We start from the raw sequence: 21,668 nt of genomic DNA, 5'->3' as shown, positions 1-21,668 counted from the left end.
ATACTTCTTTCTAAGCCTAAAAGAGAGAAATGAGGATGGCATGTGCTTCCTCTCATGTGCTTCCTCTCCTTGTCCCCTGTGCCACTGTGGCCGGACAGAGGACTTAAAGGGCCCCTCCGTGCAGGCGAGGGCAGACAACCGGAGCCTGCCCAGAAAAAGCATCAAAGGAAGCCAGTGCACAGGGTGAGGATACAAGGTAACATTCATTCATTCTTTCTTCCTCTTAAAGATCTTACACTCATGAGAACAAGACGGGTGGGTATGGTAATGTGTGGAGGGACTAAGAAATTTTAGTAATATCCAGTGTGTTCCTTCATGGATGTGTCAGCTACAAGATGCACAGGACAGATAGCTATTTGCTTACAAACTAAATGTTAATAATCTCCACTAAACTGAAGTATTTACATATTTAAATTTGCCTTAAAAAAAAAATCTAAAGACCTCTGTAGCAAAGAGACTAAACCTAGATGGTCAGCCCTAACAACATACACACACTGCTAACATCATATAGGCTGAGCAGATTGTATTTCTGAATACTATGAATTTGTATTTAGGAACACACACACACATGCGTACACTCATGCAAATGCTTTCGTGCACATATAAAAACTAATAAAAAAAAAACCATAAATATTTTGTTGCTGTCCCGCCACCCAAGATAGGGTTTTTCTGTGTAGTCCTGGCTATCCTGGGACTCACTGCTTAGACCAGGCTGGCCTTGAACCTGGAGCTCCACCTGCCTCTGCCTCTCAAGTGCTGGGATTAAAGGTGTGCACCAGCACCACCTGGAAAACCCACAAATTTTAAAGACAATGAAGAGAGATGGGAGGGTTTGGAGAAAAGGCATAAGGGGAAATGTGGAATTAATTATAATCTCAAATAATAAGACATTTTAAAAAAAAGAGTTAAAATAATAGGAGATCAAATAAACATAGTTTTATTTTGTAACAAACACTGCCACTTCACCTTGTCTAGATGTCCTGATGCTGAGAGCTGTGAGAGGCTGGGCTGTGTGCTTTTGCTTTAAAATCTGATTCCTCTTGCATAATGCCACAGTGTAGAAAGGGCAGCAAACTGTTTACCTCAGAAAGATCTCATAGATGGGCATGATGGCTAATGTTTATAGTCCCAGCTATTGGAGAAGATGAGGCAGGTCTCTGGAGCCCAGGAGTTTGAAACCCAATCTGGGCAACATAGAGGGGATCTACCTCATGCCAACAAAAGGAAACAAGATGGTGCAGCAAAAACAACAGAAATTCCTGGACACACAAGCTCGGTTAATGGACTAAAGGATGAGCAGGAGAGAGACGGCACAGACAGGAGCTTTTATGCTTCAACTAGCCCCCAAAGCCCAGCGTCCTCTAGCATTTGTTTGAAAAGCTGGCTGGTCTGTCTTCCTATCAACTCAAAGCTTACCTCATTGCCAGAAGGCACAAGGCACCCATCTAGCTGTGTGAGCTGCTGTCCACAGACTGAAGAACTCTGGGAATTTCTATTCCTTGGCAGCATTCTCCAGAACACATCACCCCACACACAAATATTCAAGCGATGCTGAGGATTCTGACTTAGGAGGTGAGACCCAGCATTCCCCACCTCTTCCCTAGCCTAATGGCACCAACAGGGGGCACCCTAACCTTCAGGGATGCTACGCCCACCACCACAGCAAACCCAACAGACTCAAGGGAAAAGTGCTCAGGGTCTCTACCTTGGCAGCCACCTATTTTAACTAAGAATCAAAGATATTAATACACTAAATCCTATTGATTTGTTTTACCGAGACAAGAAGAGGATGCAAGCGGACGGCTCTGCTGGTAGCAGTTGACTGTCAACAATAAAACTATTTTCTGAGTTATTCACAACTGTTAAAACTCACCATATTTTTCCCTTTAAGAGCCTTTTGAGGAAGGAAAATAAACTTTTTGGTTTCAGTTTCTCAAAATCTGAGGAAGATGTGAATAACAATTCAAACAAAGCCCAACCAGCTAAATACCTCCTGAACTGAGGCGTGCTTCATCTCCAGGGTGTAACCCCAAACAGAGTCATGGCATGGAATCAGAGGAGCCTGGTCAGGAACGGGAGGGGGAGGGGAAGGGAGAGGGGGAGGGGGGGAGAGAAAGCATGGAATCAGAGTTAGCATGGTCAAGAACAGGAGCGGGAGAGGGAAAGAAAGGGAGAGGGAGAGAGAGTGGGGGCAGGAGAGTGCACACAAGAAGGAAAAAAAAATCTATGCCCCAAACCCACTGGTATCTCATCTAACCCAAGAAAAACAATCATGCCAGAGCCATTCCTCCCAGAGAGCAGCTATTAAGCGATTACATTAAGAATGCATGTAAAACGTAGCTATTTATAGCTAATGATCCAGAGAATGCAAAGAAAACAAATATGGATGAGAAAATAAATGAATCCCAGTGAACCATGAGAAACTCCTATCTGGTTTTCTAATTGCTGGCCAGGTGTCACTAGGAGGGTGGACAGCTTACTAGGCAGGAGGCGTGGAGGGCGTGCCCAAGCGGTTCTACTCTCACCCCAGGTGGCCCTGGGATAATGTGGCCGGCTAGATGTGTTAGAATCTTTCTAGAAATAGGATTATGAATTTGTGGCTTGGGTAAATGACTTCCTGTTGAGATTTTTTTCAAAGTAAGGTGAATTAACAGAGTTAACTGAGGCGACTGAATTGTAGGTAGAGGATGACCAGGGCACCTAAGATGGTCATGCTCTAATGCCTTCAAGAATAATCAAAACGCCCACTTCCCACCACAACAGGTACAAGTGAACGCTGGGAAAACCTTAAAGAGAACAAAGAAGGTGCCACAGGGATGTCCGGTTGGATCCTTGCGACCCAAAGACATGACTAGTCAAGCAATATAATTATTCAGTCTCCCAGTCTACTCAAATCATACACACATCAACAAGGGCAGGCCTGCTTCTGGGTCTGCCAGTTCAGAGTCACTACAATGCTCAGTATGATCCTCTGGTGACAAACTGGCGCTGGCTCCCCTGTTCTGGTAGTGACCAAAGCTCAGAGATGTTAATTAAGCAGTTTGCACAAGGTATCACAGAGGCTTTCTGCCAGGAAGTCAGAGCTCCTTCCTTCTGTTTCAAGGAAGAGAGAAGGAGAGGGCAATTTCATTTGGAGCTAAAAGCACTAATGGTCCCCTAAATGCAGCTCTTGATGTGCTAATGGACAATAAATTCCCCCTTTCCTGCAAGGAAAAGTTTGTCTTTAGAGGTTCCTGGGGCTGCAGGAGTCACCTGTTCACGCCCCGTGAGAAGTCAGTTTTTCTAGGCTGTTGGAACAGCTGAAAGGCATAGTGTTTCAGTCACATGATGACTTGTGCACATATGAACTGACAATATGTAAGTGTATGATTTTATTGCAGAAAAGATAAAAAAGGATGAAATGATGCTCTTCTTTCAATGAGTCTAAGTTCTCGCTAAATCATTCATAAAATTGGAATTTTCAAAATACGCACTTCGCCCTTATTTGGTTAAAGCATAAACCCAGTAAGCAGAAAATTGAGGGGAGTTGAGAAGTAGGAATTAGAACAAAGATAACTGGAAGTGGAGCCCTGTGCTCAGTGAAGCTCGTGGGCTAGGAAAGGGATTTCTAGGGCTTTGGAAAGCCCGATGGGACTAAATTCATCACTTGGGTGATAGGACAGTTCATTACGGTTGAATTTAAGCCTAAGAAATAGCGGATTAGGGGACTTCTGGTTTAAAGGGAAAGCTCTTCAGATTTGTCTTTAAGACTAAAGATGCCCTTAGTCCAGCCTCTCTTTTCTCCTAACATGCTACTCCAGATCCGAACCACCACAAACTGCCTTCCTCCCCGCCCCAGCCATTGAACTGAACCGGAAGCCCCTCTCTCCCAGGTGTACCACATGCCTGTCCATCACACACTCTGTAGCACAGCAATATCCACTTGTTAGATGGCCCCTAACTGGATCACCAAGGTCTCGAGGGTGGTCACTGAGAGTGATCCTGGGTCCACAACTAAGTTCCAGTGTGTGCAGGCAGAAAGAGTGAGATGCCCCCATGTGGGGAGGAATTGCTGTAAGGCTGGGACGTTGCAACGACTCTGGCTGAATGTAAGACCAGTCCAGACCACAGGGATGATCACACGCTAACACTAGATGTTTCTCTCAAGTACTTTTACCTCAACCCCCAAGTGCCTCCTTCCCACTTCTCTGTCTTGGCAAGATTTGTGGGTTTCAGAGGGAGGTGGGGACAGAGAAGAGCTCATCACACAGCAACTAAACATTCATAGCCATTCTAGAACAATGATGGAGATGTCCAAGGTCCTGGATTTATGCAATAAAAACAGATGTTCTGGATAAACAACAACAACAACAAAATTCATGATGCTCACACAATGGAATACTATTCAGCCATGAAAAGCAATTAAGTCCTGCTACAGTGTGGGTAAGGCAAAAAAAAAAAAAAAAAAAAAAAAAAAAAACAGTAGGTGATGGGTCACACTGCTTATGATCACATTTATCTGTTATCTCTAAAAACACTTTGCAACATTCACACCACGTCTTTATTCCTACGTTGAACAACTCTACTTGTAATGAGGTCCAGATGACCCTTGTTCAGTAGAAGCCCCCAGCACTCCCATGTATATATACACCAACATTCCATGTGTGTGAAGAAACAAAGTTTTAGCACATGAATAATTTATTTTTACTTTCAAAAGTTCTAGGAGCATATATATGTGTGTGTATATATATAAAAGTGTGTATATAAATATATATACACACACATATATATACACACACACATATATGTATATATATGCCTATACATGTGTATGTATACACACACACACACACACACAAGAATAAAGGTGATGTAACAGGAAAAAAAAGAGAATAACAACTATGGAAATACCCACCAAAGCTCAACTGTGAGTATTTCTCTACTTCATTTTAAATGACACCGTTTTAAATGACTTTTGCTGATTAATAAGGAGGAAAGTTATATCCCAGCATAGACACAAAAGCTTCAAGTAGTGAGCAGCTAATCCCAGAGTGAAGAGGTGTAGGCTGAAGGAAGACGGGTGTTAAATATGCAAATGGAGTGTCTATTTATTGCTAATGCAGACACCAGGAGAACAAATCCCATGCAACGCACTGAGCGTTCTCGCCAACATTTGCCTTCTCCAGAAGAGTCAACAAGCTTGACCATGCACACATAACCCGGTCTGTCTCCTGAGCCCCTAGGAAACATGTGTGCTCTAGAAACACACACAGTCATAGAAAGCCAGAGCCAGGCTCACCTGAGACACAGCTCTGCAGAATGAGTAAGAAGGTCCATTCCCCTTCCGTTAGCATGGAAGCCAGGCTCTCTAGTCTGAGTCGGTACCAAGAAAGTAAGAATCTGCCCAGTGATGTTCTTCTACGCTCATCTCTCTCCATGACCTAACACCTGAGGAGAGGAGACCATTGAGAACGGACACCACTGTCAGAGGCTTTCATGAGTTTCATCAAAAAAAAGCAAACGACACCTCTCAAGGAAGGCCGAGTGACAGCTTCCTTTCCCCTTTTATTACTGTAGTATTCTTTGTTTGGACCGTTTCAAAGAAAGGTAATCAGAAAACACAAGAAATGTGCCTTCTTACATAACACTATCAAACTGGGCAGGGACTCAGCATTCCCAAAACAGAATCTACATTTTGTAAAAAAGACTTTAAAAAAATTAAAAAAAAAAACAAAAAACCAAAAAAACCCTCCTCCAAGGAACCAGGGGCAGGACCTGACATACTCTGGTGTCACAGTGATGCTATGTGGCCTTCCACGCCTGGTCAAGACTGCCCTTGGCAGGCACCACACATCTGCAGTGCCACAGCATCACACACTCAGCTCAGCCGGAGATAGACAAGTACCATGTAAATGGTCAAAATGTTCAAGTCTCACAGTAAATAATGGCACTTATATTACAGCTATCGTTATAAAAATCTGTAACACTTCAAGAGACCATTATGGAGCTATTAAAAACATTTTGCATTCAGTTTTCAAGATGACTTAGGCAGAATGCCACAGCTACAGTAATTACTTTATTTATCGCTGTGTAAACGGACCTTAATGCTTCATTAAAAAAGAAAAACCGATAAGTGCTCCCATGCAATAGCCGAGCAAAACATGGCAGCGAAGGCAGTGGTCCTGCCTGCAGACACTGGTCATCCTGGACGCCAAGTAAGACTCCGCATACTGTGGGGCAGGCAGGCAGGCTGCCAGAAAAATGAGAAGCTATCAAGGTTAGGATAATCTGTCAGACCAACTGTGGCTGAACCTCAGGTAGCCAGGCAGACATTAACCGGTTGTAGGCACTTGTAACTTTTAGATTTGACACAATGTTACAAACAAAGAATGTAACAAGAAATTAGAAGTAGCTTGAAAATATTCATTTAGATCCAACACATTGTTTCAGACACTCAGAAAAGTTTTACAAAGAAGGAAAGGAAAGGAAAGGAAAGGAAAGGAAAGGAAAGGAAAGGAAAGGAAAGGAAAGGAAAGGAAAGGAAAGGAAAGGAAAGGAAAGGAANAAGGAAAGGAAAGGAAAGGAAAGGAAAGGAAAGGAAAGGAAAGGAAAGGAAAGGAAAGGAAAGGAAAGGAAAGGAAAGGAAAGGAAAGGGAAGGAAGCTAAAGCCTTGAGCTGATGGGATAGTGCCACCAAGCCTGATAACCTAAATTCAATTCTTCAGCTTCACATTGTGGAAGGAGTGAACAGACCGTCTTCTAGTCACCACAGGTGTGCCCTGACATGTGTGCTCACACATATACACATAACACATGCACACTAAGTCAGTAAAGTCAAATAAATTTAAATATTGTAGTTGTCATGAAAGTGGTTAGTAAATCTGGTGACATACATGCCTAGCAACAATTTCCAGGTCCTTATTTGTGCTGGCAATTTTGCAAGGACAGGAGCTATTTCTATAGTATCCCACTGCAATAGAAGACGTGTGCATCAGACAGAGAAGGGGAGGCTTCTACAGTGGCGCAGGGGTCTGGTATTTTGCCACATCAAACTAAATCACAGGGGTGCTTTGGCATGTGCACCCACAGCTACCAAGAAATTGGAAAATATACAAAACAATTCAAATAATACACAGAAATAAGACTGTCGTTAAAATGACAGTGAACATCCAGGGAGTTAGGCTAGTGCTCCAGTCCTTTCTAGGGTGCACTCTGTATAAATAGAGCATGACTCTAAGTCACAAACACCTGCATCAAGATGCCAATGACAATGCTCCAATTTGGGCCAAGCTGGTTAGGCACTCTGCATCAGGTTTTCCAGCTGTGAAAGGAGGAAATGCCACCTCTCCCTGTGTGTGTACACACACCTACACGCACATAATGGATGCTGTTAACAAAGATTATTCCATTGAGAGAACATATTAGTATATATGGAGTGATGTTGGAACAAGGACGAGAGTGCCGGTTGGTAAGAAATAGCCTTTTCTGAAGGAGAACCGTGCGCTGTCATGCTCCCTTTATATAAGCACTCAATTCCCTACAGCTTAATTGAAAGCAACTGTGCTCCATCAGCGTGCCATTACTCTAAATGCAGCATCCAATGGCAAGTAGCCATCTGTACGTTTTTCTGCCTCCCATCCCACAATACAGTAAATGAAATTTACTCTCATATAATTTTATGTGGAAGACAATGGCTTAGAGAATTATACTTGACCCTGCTTCTGGAGGAGCAACTAGAAAAGTGGTCTAAAGAACTTCCCTGTAGTATACTGGGTTAGGGCTTCTTGAGCCTCTGGCAGGCCTCAACATCTCTGTGATTTACAGACATGAAAGTCTATCTCAAGGAACACCAATTTCAGACCCTGGTCATTCTTCTGACCCAGCAACTCGAGGAGGGGCTCTGTGGATGGTAAGACTGACCCCCTCATCCTAGGGCCAGAGCATCTCTGCAGCAGCATATCTGTTTCCTGAGTGGGCATCTGATACCTAGCAGTCCCTTCTTGAGATGGGAGTGACTTCTGAGAAGAGCCATCAGCAAGCCAACAAAAACCATGACTCACTGAAGACAGCACATGGGCCTGGGGCAGAGCGACCAAGCTGGACTGCAGTGGGTGGTACTCATCGAAGAAGAATCGACTGTACAGGGGAACCTAAATAGAAAAGCGGTGAGAACACACATACATACTGTCTTGAATTTCAGTTTAATCTTTTAAATAGAACAGGGAAAAAAAATCCACTGTTCTTGAGCACTAAATTTATATTCCAGAGGATTAGGGAAAAACAATGGGAGGCTCAGAGCATGAATTTAGGAGTAAAAAAGATCACTCTGGAAACAGAACCCTTGGGTACACGTGGTGGGAACTGTACAGAGACGGGCAGATGAAGGCTCATCACGGAGGGAGAGTCAGTGATCTGATACTGGCATCTCTTTTCAGGGGTGGGGGAGATGAAACCTTTAATGGCAATACACTAACAGGATGGGAAACAACACGCCTTTCCAAACTGTGAGGTCAACATGGGAACGAAGAAGAAAGTGAAATATATGACACACTAGAAAGCAGGCGTGTAAAAACATATTCATTATCACAGTCAGCACAGAAAGTCAGAATCTTCTGTTGAAAGATAAAACTGTCAACCTGGAGGGGGCGGGGGGAGGAGATGACCTAGCTCTCCTTAAAACAAACCTGAGACTCAGACAAAACAGACAAACAAGAAAGGTGCCAAATAGAGAGCTGAAGTTACAGAGGAAAGCAGACAAGTGTGGCAACTGATGGGTCAAACCCAACAAAGAGGGATGCTGTACACAACACAGACGTGGGGCGCTGTGAGCAGGTGAGTCTGAGTGAGCAGAGGGTCTCAGGACGGGCTGGAGAGTTGGCTCTGCAGTTCAGAGCACTAGTGGCTCTGTAGAGGACCAGGGTTTAGTTCCCAACACCCACATGCTGGCTTATCACTTGGCTACAGTTCCAGGGGGCTCCCTCTCTTCTTTTGACTTCCATGGGTGCCAGACATGCATACAGTGCACATACATATCATACATATATACACATACATACATATATGCACATATACACATACATATATATACACACATATATACATACACATACAACATATATACACATACATATACACACATATACATATATACACACATATATACATATATACACATACATACAGGCAAAACATACACAAAAATAAGTAAATGTATTTTTTAAAGCATTCTTAAGGTAAAAAATCACACAATTACAGAGAGACTTGAACATTTTTCTCCATTTGACAGTTAACAACAAACAAGGACTTGAAAATAATGCAACCAGTTAAGTCTGATTTACTAAATAGGAAAATGAAACCTCTATTTAAAAAAACAAAAAAACAAAACAAAAACCTGACTTGATTTAAAAATTAACTATGTTCTTGGACTCAAGTCAGCCTCAGAAAGTTCACTCAGAGAGGTTTCAGAGGTACATGCAGCGATCATAACAGAATATCAAAAGGTAAATTAAAGAGAAACTTGGCCACAAACATCTAAACAACCTCAGGATCAAAGGCCAAGCAGGCAACTTAATTACGAGACACCTAGAAAATAACCGACACCCAGTGACTCTGAAACAAACAAAGGTGCGGAGTACAGCTGTCCTCCAACAAACTTTTCAACTGGATGCCACTGTTGGGGGAAACAAGGTGGATGGTCAATTTAATAAGCCCTGGTCAAAAGTTATATATATATATATATATATATATATATATATATACCCACCACAATCAAAACACAAGGTAACTAAAAGGTTAGTGTAACGAGTCCTGATAGCAAGTCACACGGGCCTCTATAGAGCTTGATCAGGAAAGGACAAGAGCCCAAGCGTTCATGGGGAACTGGATAGCATCATGTAGAGCACAGGTATTAATAACAACAGCCTAAGTGCATTCACTCTGGACAATGAACTTAAACTTGAGATAAAATGATTACCCAGGAAGCAGGAAAAAATAGAAAATAAAAAAGGGGGGCCAGCTAAGAACTCCTGATACACCCAGAAGCACTTTTCCTTGCCCTTTTGGATTTCTAAAACAGCATCTCACATTATAGCCAGACTCATCTCCAATTCTCCGTCTTCAAGCCGCAGCCTGTAGCCTACTTCCTAGCCTGTGCCCCACACAACCTTTCTTTAAAAGTTTTGGGGGGTCTGGCAGCAAGGGCTTTTAGTCTCAGCACTCAGGAGACAGTGGTAGGTGGACCTCTGAGTTTGAGACCAGCCTAGTCTACAGGGCAAGTTCCAAGACAGCCAGGGCTACACAGAGAAACCCTGAAAAGGTTTAAGAGGACTGAAGGAGGACTCATTGGTAAAAAATAGATTTTATTCTTCCAGAATCTTGCAGTTTGCTACAGTTAATATTTAAAAATCAGATATTTTCTACATTATAAAAATAATTATAGATTCTAGGAAAAAAATCTTCTTAAATCATATGAAAAAAATAACCCTAACAGCAAAATTGTAAGAATTACAGACCCATCTCAAAACTGTTATTATAAAACATTAAATATTAGCAACAATTATTCAGGAATGCAAAGATGACTCAGTATTTCAAAATCTAATCAATATAATTTATTATGCCACAAAATAAAAGCAAGAGCTCACAATTACACTGTGTCAAAAGGCATTTAATGAAATGCATCAGCTTCTTTCAATTAAAATTAGAACAGGAATGGATACACCAGCCTTAGATGGAATACACTGTTACTTACTCAGTGTTCACTGCTTAAACACAGAAGGGTTCTTATTTGAACCAGTACAGTGGGTACCCTTATCTACAAACACAAAAGCAACAGTAAACAGACAAGGTTGAGAATGTAGTCATTTACAAGAGAATTTAATATCATCTTGTTTAGGAGCAAAGGGAAACAGATTAATGATGTTTGCCCATCGATATAAGATAGCTAATTAAGAATCATTCATATCGGGAACTTCTATAATTTAGAATCTTATTTAAATATTTGCAATGGACAAGTGATCTATACATCAAGAAAAATTAATTAAAAGTATACAAAACACTGTTAAGAACTATTCTTTATATAATATCATGACCTCCCTTTTAAAAAACCTAGGCCCAATACATTGGATACATGTATTTATTTTTACATGCTGAGAGGAAAAACAAAGACTAAGGACAGTGTGTTTTCCACCTGTATATTACCCACTCCCCAGCACACAATGTTTGGATCACTTAATCTATGATCTGAGCTCTAGGTATGATCATCAAAACATCTACCACTGAGTCACACCCCTAGATCACCTGATGTACTAAACTGTTTGTGTGTGTGTGTGTGTGTGTGTATGTGCTCGCACACACGTGTGTGAAAGTTTTTATTTACTTTGCTCTGTTTTTCTGAGCTAGGTCTTGTCAAGCATCCCTGGATGGGCTCCAGGTTTCCATCCTTGTTCAAGTTCCCCACAAGCTGGGATTACAGGCTCTTGTAAGCAGAGACCAGATACACCTGCATTTGCACAAACAGCTAATGACCGACTGGTCAACATATACAGAGTACCTCGGAGGCATACAAAACTTTGAAAACAATCACCCTGTGGATAATTTCTCAGAAGGGGAGGCAGGAAACACCCTGTGATGGCTAGCTTCAGGTCAGCTTGGATTTCAATCCTGACTACACTTAGCCTATGGGAAGGGGATGATGATGGCCGGTCCTTACTGGCCTGTTGAGTAAGGATGAAAACTTTACACCTACTGTTAAACCTAGTCATTACTGGTATATTTTATTATTAGCTCATTCTTCTAAAAAAATGATGGCAGAAAGAAGGATTTTCAACTACCCCACTGTGGGTTTCCAAGGCCCTGCCTGTCAGCAGCTACATCCACGGCATATGCTACTTCCCAATACAGATGGGTGGGTGTTTGGGGGGTTGCTTCCAGCTCTCAGACTGAGGCAGCTGGTAGGTGAGCTGAGGGTCTCCCCAGAGCTTATCACAACTATCCCACCAACCCTCGGCTTCTAATTGGTCCTTTAGAAACTGCAACTTCTCTCAATACTTACAGGCAGACTGCTGGCAGGGACATCCTGGAGATGACTCAAGACTTGAAGAATGAGAAAAGGCATAGAAAAGAAAAAAATGTCCACACATAGTCACCTCCATGTCCTGATACTCATCCAATGTAATGTGCTGATAACATTATTAATTAAGAACGAAATATGAAGTAGAAAACCATCAACAGCGATAGGTAAGGAGATAAGTTATACGCTGTAAATGGCTTTGAATTCCTATCAAAGGAAAGCCAAGGCTTCCGTAAGAAATGAAAGGTCCTTAAAAAATGACAGAAACATTGCAGTATCAAACAGAGATTGCTCCAAAAGTGAATGAAGCCAAGCAGTGCCCAGCAACTAAATCCTTTTAAGAAAGACAAACTGGAGAGCAAGAAGAAACAAAACATCCGGCGATCCTGATGTTATCACTTCTCTACAGCAGAAAGGCCTCCTGCTCACGTTTTCCAAGCTATGTGCTTTGTGATCCAAATAATATTATACAAGGAAATAAAACCATCTGTGAGGAACATTAATTCACTATGGCTTGGCTACCACGGAATTCTTCTTAATCTCTCCGCAGATAACTTTAAAACTAAATGAAATAAGCCAAAAGTAGCTGTGTGTGTGCGTGTGTGTGTGTCTGAAATTCAATTAACTTTATAACTGCACTTTTGAGAGTGAAGCCACATTTTCTTTAAGGGGAATATATCAAAATTTCCCTGGTTCTCTAACCTAAACACATTCCTGATCTCACCTGAATTTCTACTTCATTAGCTTTTTTTTTTTTCTGAAATATTAGCTACTGTCATCGAATAATGGATCACTTCTAATAATTCAAAACAATCCATTTTATATTTATCACTAGCCTGTGCTACACAACTCACCTGAGACACGTTTAGAGGATAACACTTACGTTCTCACTAACTAATGCTATGACAAACATCTCAATGTAAACAATTCCAAAGACAGCAGCCCTCATTCACTACAGAAGCCCCAGGCCCCGAGTCTTCCTAGTTTTGTGTCCTGTTTTTTATATAAAACTGGCATGGTTTGGGTTCAGGCAATAGCCATAAATGCCAACAGTCTACAGATGGATGAAATCACGGACTGACATGGGGAGGGGATGTCTGAGAAAGCCACCACTGAGACCTGTCTGAGCAGTCATCCGAATGGGTTTGGGGCTCCTCAGCTCAGTACCCAAAGAACCAACAGTATAAACAATTCTCCAGGGAAGAAAGCTAAGAGCACACCAACTGACAGACACTATAAATGTAGACAGTCAAGAATGCATACGGATTTTATGCAGAACATGGGCTTGGAGGGAGGGCAGAGACTGAAGGATCTCCTTACTTCATCTTATGCATGGGGCATTTCTCACAGGGCCGGCATGACACCTCTCACATAGGTCAGAAGCAGCAGTCAGAGAATAAAGTGCGACCCTGGGCATACAGGGAAAGAACCTAAATTTCTTTCTTTAAAAAAAAAAAAAAACAACTCACAAACCTGATCTCAGAAGACAAAAACAAGAATTAAAATGGAAACAAATAAAATTCCATGGAAATATTTTAAAATAAAGATTAAGGTACAACAATGTTGCCACCAGCTAACAATGAATGACGTCAATCCCCAAGTACATACAGGGAGTAGATTATGAAGTCTTCATCCCACATAACTTGACAAATAATTAAAAACAAAGTTAGTATGGAATGCACAGCACAGAAGGGCTTTGAAATGCCAGGAAATAAATGTCAAACTATCAGAGGCTCAACTATATGCTTTTGAAAAATACATTTTAATGTGCTTTTAAAATCTATAGTAGTATGTCCCCCAGTGCTCTTGGAGATGTAACTGTAAGACTTGGCTGTGGCTTCTTCCCTTCGACTTGTCAGTTAGAGCAATATTGCACTGTCCCTTTATGCTTATCCAGTTTTACTTCTTAAACAGAACAAAATAAAACCAAAGGCCAACAGGCAGAATACCACACAGGACCAAAGCACTTGGGTCTGTGGCCCCAGCTCTGCCCTTGGTCAAAACCGTCTCAGAGATCAGCTTTGTACCCAGGGTATGAGAGGTTGGCTAGATCATCCCAAGGTGCCTCTTAGGCCTGCTGTACCTGTATAAGGAGGCCAGCTACCTTGTCTGTGCCTCACAATACCTTAGGTACCAGGAGGCAAGCAGGCCAGCAGAACAGCCTGCTCAGACCAAGAGACTCCAAGACACACACAGCCAGGTGCTTGTCTCTGCTGCTTGTCAGGTGGTCCTCAGCTCCTGCAGGCCCGGTCTGGACCCTGGACTTTGTTGCTACTGTTAACTGTTGTGTCCTGGAGAGGAATGGATGAGTTCCATGGATCCAGGATGTAAGAATGCACCTACCTGTGTCAAAGGGGTATTGCTGTGTATCAGCAACCCATTCTGAGCTCCCTTATAAGGAAGCTCTGAGTGTCCCTTATAAGGAAGGAAAGGAGAGGACAAAAGATGGCTCCTTTGAGACTGAGAGTGAAGAGGCACTTTTACTCACTAAGAGGTTAGGATATAAAATAGCCATTTAGAATCAAAAGCCACAAAAAAACCAAAACCAAAACAAAACCCACATACAGAGTGGTCAAAGATGTCCCCAGATGACACAGTGAGCACTCTTGTTAGCTGCTCCAGCCACAAGCAAGAGGTGTTACGCCATGCTTTGCCCACCCAGGCAGTCTGCTCGCAGCCAAATCTAATCTCTTAGACAAAATATGGGATGAGAGGATTACATAATTAATTTTCCTGTTAGGCATAATTGTTGCTGACTTCGTGTCATTACAGTGTCAGTTCATCTGGTAGGCGATTGAGATCACATTCTAATTACCAAAACATACAAACAATTTGTAACTGTTCATTAGTAAATAATGAGCAAGGCCACACTGGCTAGATAAACTCTTAGAAAAAAAAATTAAAGGCAAAGTAAAATAGAGAAGAAGTCTTAAGAAATGAATCAATGAATTCTGCTGAAATCCCTTGCTTGGGTGACTAGGAATACCTGCTAAGCATTCTCCACCAGCCAGCTGTTCAATTTGATTAAATGTCAGAGTGACCCAAAGCAGTCTGTGTCACCAAGAACCAACAGCGAGACAAATGTTTAAGATACAACTGTAAACTGGGCATGTGGTACACTGGGAGGTGGAGGCAGGACGACCAGGAACTTCAGGCTGGACAAATGATAAGAATGGTTAAGTATACACATTATTGAGAGTTATGAATAGAATTTGTTACAGATAGTGTAATTCTCACATTTTACAGTAAGTGAAAGGCTAACTGGCGTCTGTGTTCTCAGCAGACATGCTCTTGCTGATCATCACTCCTAGACGCTGAAGATACTGAAAGCGGCACATGTGGAAGCATAATCCAGAAGGAGTTTTGTTAGAGAGTGATCACTCCCTAATAGCAAAACACAAAAACTGAGAGATTAAGGCCAGTCGAGGTAGCTTCAATCATGAGATCACACACCTGTGATCTCAGCCCTTAGGAGGCTGAGGCAAGAGGATTGTAGTAAATTCAAGGATAGAGGTAAAACTACTCACTCCAAAAAGGGAAGAGGCTAGGGTCCCATAATCCCATTGGAAGGCACAGCACCAATGACCTCAATACCTCCCCCTAGACCACACCCCCTAAAGGATCCATCAACTCTCAAAAGCATCGAAAGGGACCTAGACTTTCTTGCTCAGACCTCTATGGGACATTCCATGTCTAAACGACTGACAAGATGTAAATAAACAGAAACTGATAGGTGTACACTGTGAGGAGGAAACTGCTGAAGTCATCACCTTCAATTTCTATTACCCTAAACCCACACCATCTTCTGAACATCTGGCATTAAAGGGTTTAATGGATGATCTCTTGAATTAATGATAATGATCCACATATACCTAGTGAAGGGAAAAAAAACAGATGTGACACAAAAGATAGGACTAAAGACTAACCCAGCTCCAAATCCACATGCAAAGTTCCTTCACCAAATCCTAATTAGTGAAGAACCAAAAACCAAATCAAACCAAACAAATCAACCAACCCTGACGGCATCTAAGTGCCAAAACAGATCCAAAGAAATAACTAGCAAGTCACACCCACTGAGGCCCTTGAATTCCTCACCCAGGGGCCTCTGTTCTCCAACAACAAAAATGCAAGTTCTTATAAACTCCTAAGGGCATATTTAATTCTTAAGCCTATGACTGACAAGGAAATGGGAAAGACACCCTGTCTGGAAATGCTCCCTGCCCTCTACACAGACGCACGCACGCACGCACGCAAGCCTGTAGAGCCCGAGGTAGAGTCGGGGCTGACAGGTGCTTTTTGGGGGAAACACCCTGCAGTCTACTCCAGCCATACCACCTTAAACGTGCCAGGTCTCGTCTCACCTAGGGAGCTAAGCAGCACCGGGCCTGGTTAGTATGTGGATGAGAGAAAAACACCCTCCATAAAAAAAAGAAATCTACTCAAGAGCTGTTTGTTCTCACTGCACCCAGCCTGCTAGAAAACTTGTCTTGTACCAACCTATAGCACATTCCAAAGCCCCCGTGCCTAACCAGGACATAGCCTAGCAGCTACGTTTACTACATGGAAGTCTTAAAAACAATACAAAGATGAACCTAAAGCCTCATCCTGGCCCTCATCTAAATTTGTTCCCCACCTACCCTGCGTGCTACACGGTGTATATCATTTTCTTGGCGTCTACACAAATACAACCAAAATGTAAGCAGCCTTGTCTCTTCTTCAAATTTACAAAGCACACCTTGGCTTTTCTGCTTAGTATCCTGGGGATCTATTCAGACCAGGACCAGGGTGTCCTTAGGCTTTTTTGAGATGCAGTAGACAATTCATTCCATGTACTTATCTTCCTGCATTAATCAGCACCCTGCTGCTGCTGCTGCTGCTGCTGCTGCTGCTGCTGCTGCTGCTGCTGCTGCTGCTGGACAAGTGAGCTGCTTCTAAAGGGTTACTACCACAGACAATACTGCAGTCCATACCCAAGCAGGTGTGTTTGTAAGATAAATCTCCCCAAGTACCACCTTCGTGTGGAAGGTCATATATAATTATAAATGGCCATGATTGGTGCAATTTGCCCTCTGTGAAGGCTGAACCATTGTATACCATTCATAGCAATGCACTGGAGTTCTTGCTTCCTCAAAATCCTGAGAACACAGCCTGTTCTTTTTTTTTTTTAAATCTTTTCATTAATTTTTATCCCTCCCCCTGCTCCCCAACCCACCCACTCCCGCTTCCTGGCCCTGGCATTCCGCTACATTGGGGCATAAAGCCCTCACAGGACCAAGGGCCTCTCCTCCCATTGATGAGCAATTAGGCCATCCTCTGCTACAAATGCAGCTGGAGCCTTGAGTCAGAATCAAAACATGAAAATGTTTCTCACGGATGAGTTAACACTGCCAGTAGTTTCAGTCTACCATCTTTACGCAGCACCTGCAGTTCTTCCAAGAGGGGTGGGCAGGTCCTTCATTCTCAGGACACCATGATAGCAGAGAACTAGGCTGCTCCCCACTTCCAGGACCTGGGCTTAGCCAGTCCCATCGCCCTTTCTCATGTGAAGTGAGAGGAAAGCAAGCTGGCAGAGGGAATCCAAGGGAAAATGGCTCAGAAGTGTGGGAGCCCTGACTCAGCACTGCCCTTCATCTAGCACTCACTCATCAGGAACGAACCAACCGACTGGGGTCACTAGAGGGATCGGATCACATGGGGTCATGCTGACAAGTCCTAGTGACGCAGTGTGGTCACACAAAAATTAACTCATGTGATTTCTGTAGAAATTCACGTGGAGGGCTTAACCAAGCGAATCAGTACAGATTTGGCTGCTTTTCTTGAGGGACACTTAACCTCATCCTCCTATCTAGCTAATATCACTAGGAAAAAGGGTATTAACATAAAACGTAAAGAGCATTAAGTTTGTGTTATGATATTATTGTGCTAAAACCATTAGACTGTTCCTCTCGGCCCTACTGGTCACAGTACAGGCCAATGCTGCAATACCAGCGGTGAGCAGAGACGGTGCATGCAGAAAGCATCCAAGTCTCAAGCCCTGATTCAGGCCCTAGCAGATTTCCTAGCTTCTCTAAGGTTCTATGTCCCACTGAACAAAATGAAGAGATTGGTGGTGTTTACTCATAGAAATGAGAAAAATAGACAGGTCATTCATAGAAAATGTCCCATCTCTAATTTAAAAAAAAAAAAAAAAAAAAAAAAGCTTAGTTTCATTGCTATGGCCTTTAAAGGACTACCTGTCCTTTCTCTTACTGAAAGCTAATGGTTGTCTCTGTGCTTTAGTCCGTCCTGGGGTTCGAATCCTCCCTGCATGTTTTGTCATGCTCCATTCTGGGCTTCTGCACAGCCCAGGCCCAGCTATGTTTTGCTTCCTTCCTACAGCTCCTCAGCCCCCATCCTCTTCCGTTCCAGGGCCACATCTGCCCCCATCACTATACCCACTGGATCTCAGGTCTGGCCCTCCAAGGCATCCTGCAGAGATCCCCATTTCTCTTTCCATTTGGCTGTGGGCACGGACTGCCTCCTCTCTACTCTTGACTCGACACTATGGCCTTCACTTGTGGCTCCTTTACAATTCATTTTCCTCTCCCAGTCATTAAAAGACGCCACTCCTTCCGCTCCAAGGCTCACACACCACCACGTGGACCACTGCCCTCTGAGCACTGATGTTTTCTTGACTCCATGCTGACTCTCCTCACTCACTCTTAGGGGTGGGCAGTGACAGAGGCTTCACACGTACTGGGAACCTGGACATTACCCATGACACCCCATCACCTCTGAGAGGCCTGTTTAACTTGACTCTCCACCATGGATCCATGTTAACATCACCCTCTACCTTGTCTACTCCCAGGAAGTTCTAATAGTGGCCACCCCACAATTGTTCATGTGATGGCCAGAGTGACTGCTTTATGTAAATACCATACCCGCCTACCCCATACTCACCCCATGTACCACATCACCTTACTATTTTACATCAGTCTCCCAATTTCTAGCTGTTCCTACTGTTAACACAAAACCCTCATCGTGGTTTCCGGGATCCTATGTGGCCCCAATTGTTCTCTCCCATTACAGGTCCTCTACAGAGATTTCCTTTTCTGCTGGATCTTACACTACCTCCAGCAATGTCCTGTTAATGTGTGGCTGGTTTGATAAAAGATGTCTTAATAACACTTGTCTTTCCTGGAATACAATACCTCCAGCAAACTGGATTCTCCAACATAATTAAGTTCCACTCAATGTTAGGTTGCAGGCAGCCCATATTCCTAGAAATGAGCCCAAGCTGGAAGGATTTCTGGCAGACAGATAAAAGCCAGCCTTCCTCAAGAAGTTGTAACAAATGGGGTTTCTGACCCCAACAGAGTCATGTAACTTACATACAGCAGAAGGGGAACGGCTCTATGATGACATATACCTGTGGTTGCAAAATAAAGCCTATGCAGGTCTCCAGGCTCCTTTGGTTCCTACCTGCAAGCATTTGTTGTTTATCTCAAAGTCACCACACTAACATGCTGGCCCTTTTTACCTCCCCAGCCTCCCCTCCTTCCAGATACCACTTTGTTCTCTATGCAAGAGCAAGGCCTAGTTTTGTTCCTGTCCCAACTCTCTCTTACTATCTCACTGTGACCACTGTTGTGTCTTGCTGTCCTGTCTCTCTAGTAGATAGCCCTGGCCATGTCTTGTCTGTCTCTGTCTGCCTCTCTCTCTCTCTCTCTCTCTCTCCCCAGATGACTCTTCCAGATGACTCTATATAGTATCTCTCTTATCCACCAAAACAAAAATAAAAAACAATTTCACCCTAAAAACGGAGCAGTCATGTGTGTGCAGTCTCTTCGCCATGCCCCCCTGCACGCTCATGAGGACTCCACAGAGCCCCGTGGACACTTGGAGCTGTGTCCCTTCTGCTGGAAGCAAGTAAGAGACTCCTTTTGTGGACACAAAACCCATTTCTTGCAAGTCCTTGAGGAAGGCTGGCTTTTATCAGACTGCCAGGATGAACAGGCCAATGAGAGGACATGAATGAATCACCAAGCCAGTCCTACTCTAAAGGACAAGATAATTCCAGCGACCTCAAAAGCACATTGTAATAATCTGATGATGTATCAGTGTCATGGAAACGTGGCTTCTCGTGTTTACATTTCTAAATCACATAAAAAACAAATGGTTTGTTTTTTTTTTTAGCTCTCTCTCTCTCTCTCTCTCTCTCTCTCTCTCTCTCTCTCAAATCCATCTAATTTGTTCTGTTTTCAAAAGTCAGGATGTGGTCATTGGAAGAACAGGAGTTTTTTAAAAAACTAAAAATAACCCATTAATTATGGAATCATGATTGACATAATGGGTGCTTGGTGGCAACCGCCTTTACCCTCTGAGCCGTCCTTCCTGTCTCTTGCTCTTTTTTCTGGACCAATCTTCACATCTGACCTGAGAAAAATCTACAACCTTCAGCCATCTTTATGAGATACAAAGGACCAGAAGGCCAGGCACACCTGTGCTCCTTTGCTCTCCCCGAGTCTCTGCCACTAATGCTGGGGGAGGGGCAGTTTTTCAACATGGCCCTCTGGATACCTGGGGGGGGGGGGAAGCATACAGAGCACTTTTTTTTTTTTTTCAAACAAGCAGCAAAAACAGGTGCCAACTGAATGGCAGTGTGCATGACTGAATGGCACAGTCTTCATGTGGGAAGCAACTTACTCCACCCTGGAAGAAAGTCACTTCCACACACAGTGTCCTGGCAGTTTCAGGAAATGTTAAAAAAAACTGAGAGATGAGGGGGTGTTATTAGTGGCTTGCTTGCTTTCCTTTCCTTTCCTTTCCTTCCTTCCTTCCTTCCTTCCTTCCTTCCTTCCTTCCTTCCTTCCTTTCTTTCTTTCTTTCTTTCTTTCTTTCTTTCTTTCTTTCTTGGTGGAGGGTTGGTTTGGGTTTTCTCCTGTCCATTCCAAATGTAGTCAAGTTGACAACCAGAAATAGCCATCAAAAATGCCCAGGGAAAGGACAGTGAAGCCACATCCCAAGATTTACAATGGTGGCAGCTTAATGGCAAGGAAAATCAGCATGACCACAGGAGCTTTTGGTAATAACTCACCTAAAAGAGATACTCTACAGAGCTTAGGAATGTTAAATTCCACTGAAATCTACGAAGTATACTTTTGAAAACTGGAACTCAAGGTTTATAGAGCATCATGTGATTTTTTTTGTATCTATTTTACTCTTGTTTTCTGTAGCCCAGGCTAGCCTTCATGGTGTGGGCTTCTGTCTCCACAAGCAGGGTGCTGGGACTAAAGGCATGTGCTGCCATACCCAGCCTTGTGTGGGATTTTCATATGCAGCTATACTGTGCCATGCTCAACCTATGGAAAGCTTGTTTATCTCAAGAGTAGATCATGTTGTCATGGTGAAGGATTCCTACAATCCTTCCTTTGTTATGGAGCATTAGAATGCCGGATGACGAGTTATCATGAGCAACAACCTTACCATGCAGGGCAACAGCAAGACCTACCTCTTACCTACAAGTTAGAACTAGTTTATCAAAGTGTGAAATGTTTTTATGACATAAAATATTATTAAGTACCATTCTTTGGTATTTCTATCCGTGACTGGTTTTTTTTTTTTTTTTAAGATTTATTTATTAT

The 21,668-nt window shown here is 42.9% G+C and overlaps 1 protein-coding gene across 4 annotated transcripts in view; it reads right to left on the bottom strand.

Moving 5' to 3' along the window:
- Positions 1-21,668, bottom strand: part of Igf1r (insulin like growth factor 1 receptor) — a 284,480-nt gene that overhangs the window by 180,956 nt on the left and 81,856 nt on the right. Inside the window, exon 1 of one of the 4 annotated variants that reach the window (XM_029479327.1) lies at positions 17,467-17,830. The exons of 2 other annotated variants lie outside the window; for them this stretch is intronic. In XM_029479327.1, coding sequence (XP_029335187.1) covers positions 17,467-17,503 — 37 coding nt within the window. In that variant the 5' untranslated portion in view covers positions 17,504-17,830. Of the gene's footprint in view, positions 1-17,416; positions 17,436-17,466; positions 17,831-21,668 lie in introns of those variants that run through there. One more of the 4 variants, XM_029479328.1, reaches the window with a different exon arrangement.

This window comes from Mus caroli, chromosome 7 (assembly GCF_900094665.2).
Source record: "Mus caroli chromosome 7, CAROLI_EIJ_v1.1, whole genome shotgun sequence".
Taxonomy (NCBI): Eukaryota; Metazoa; Chordata; class Mammalia; order Rodentia; family Muridae; genus Mus; species Mus caroli.
Note: the sequence above shows the minus strand (reverse complement) of the source record. Positions and strands in the feature narration are given on the sequence as shown.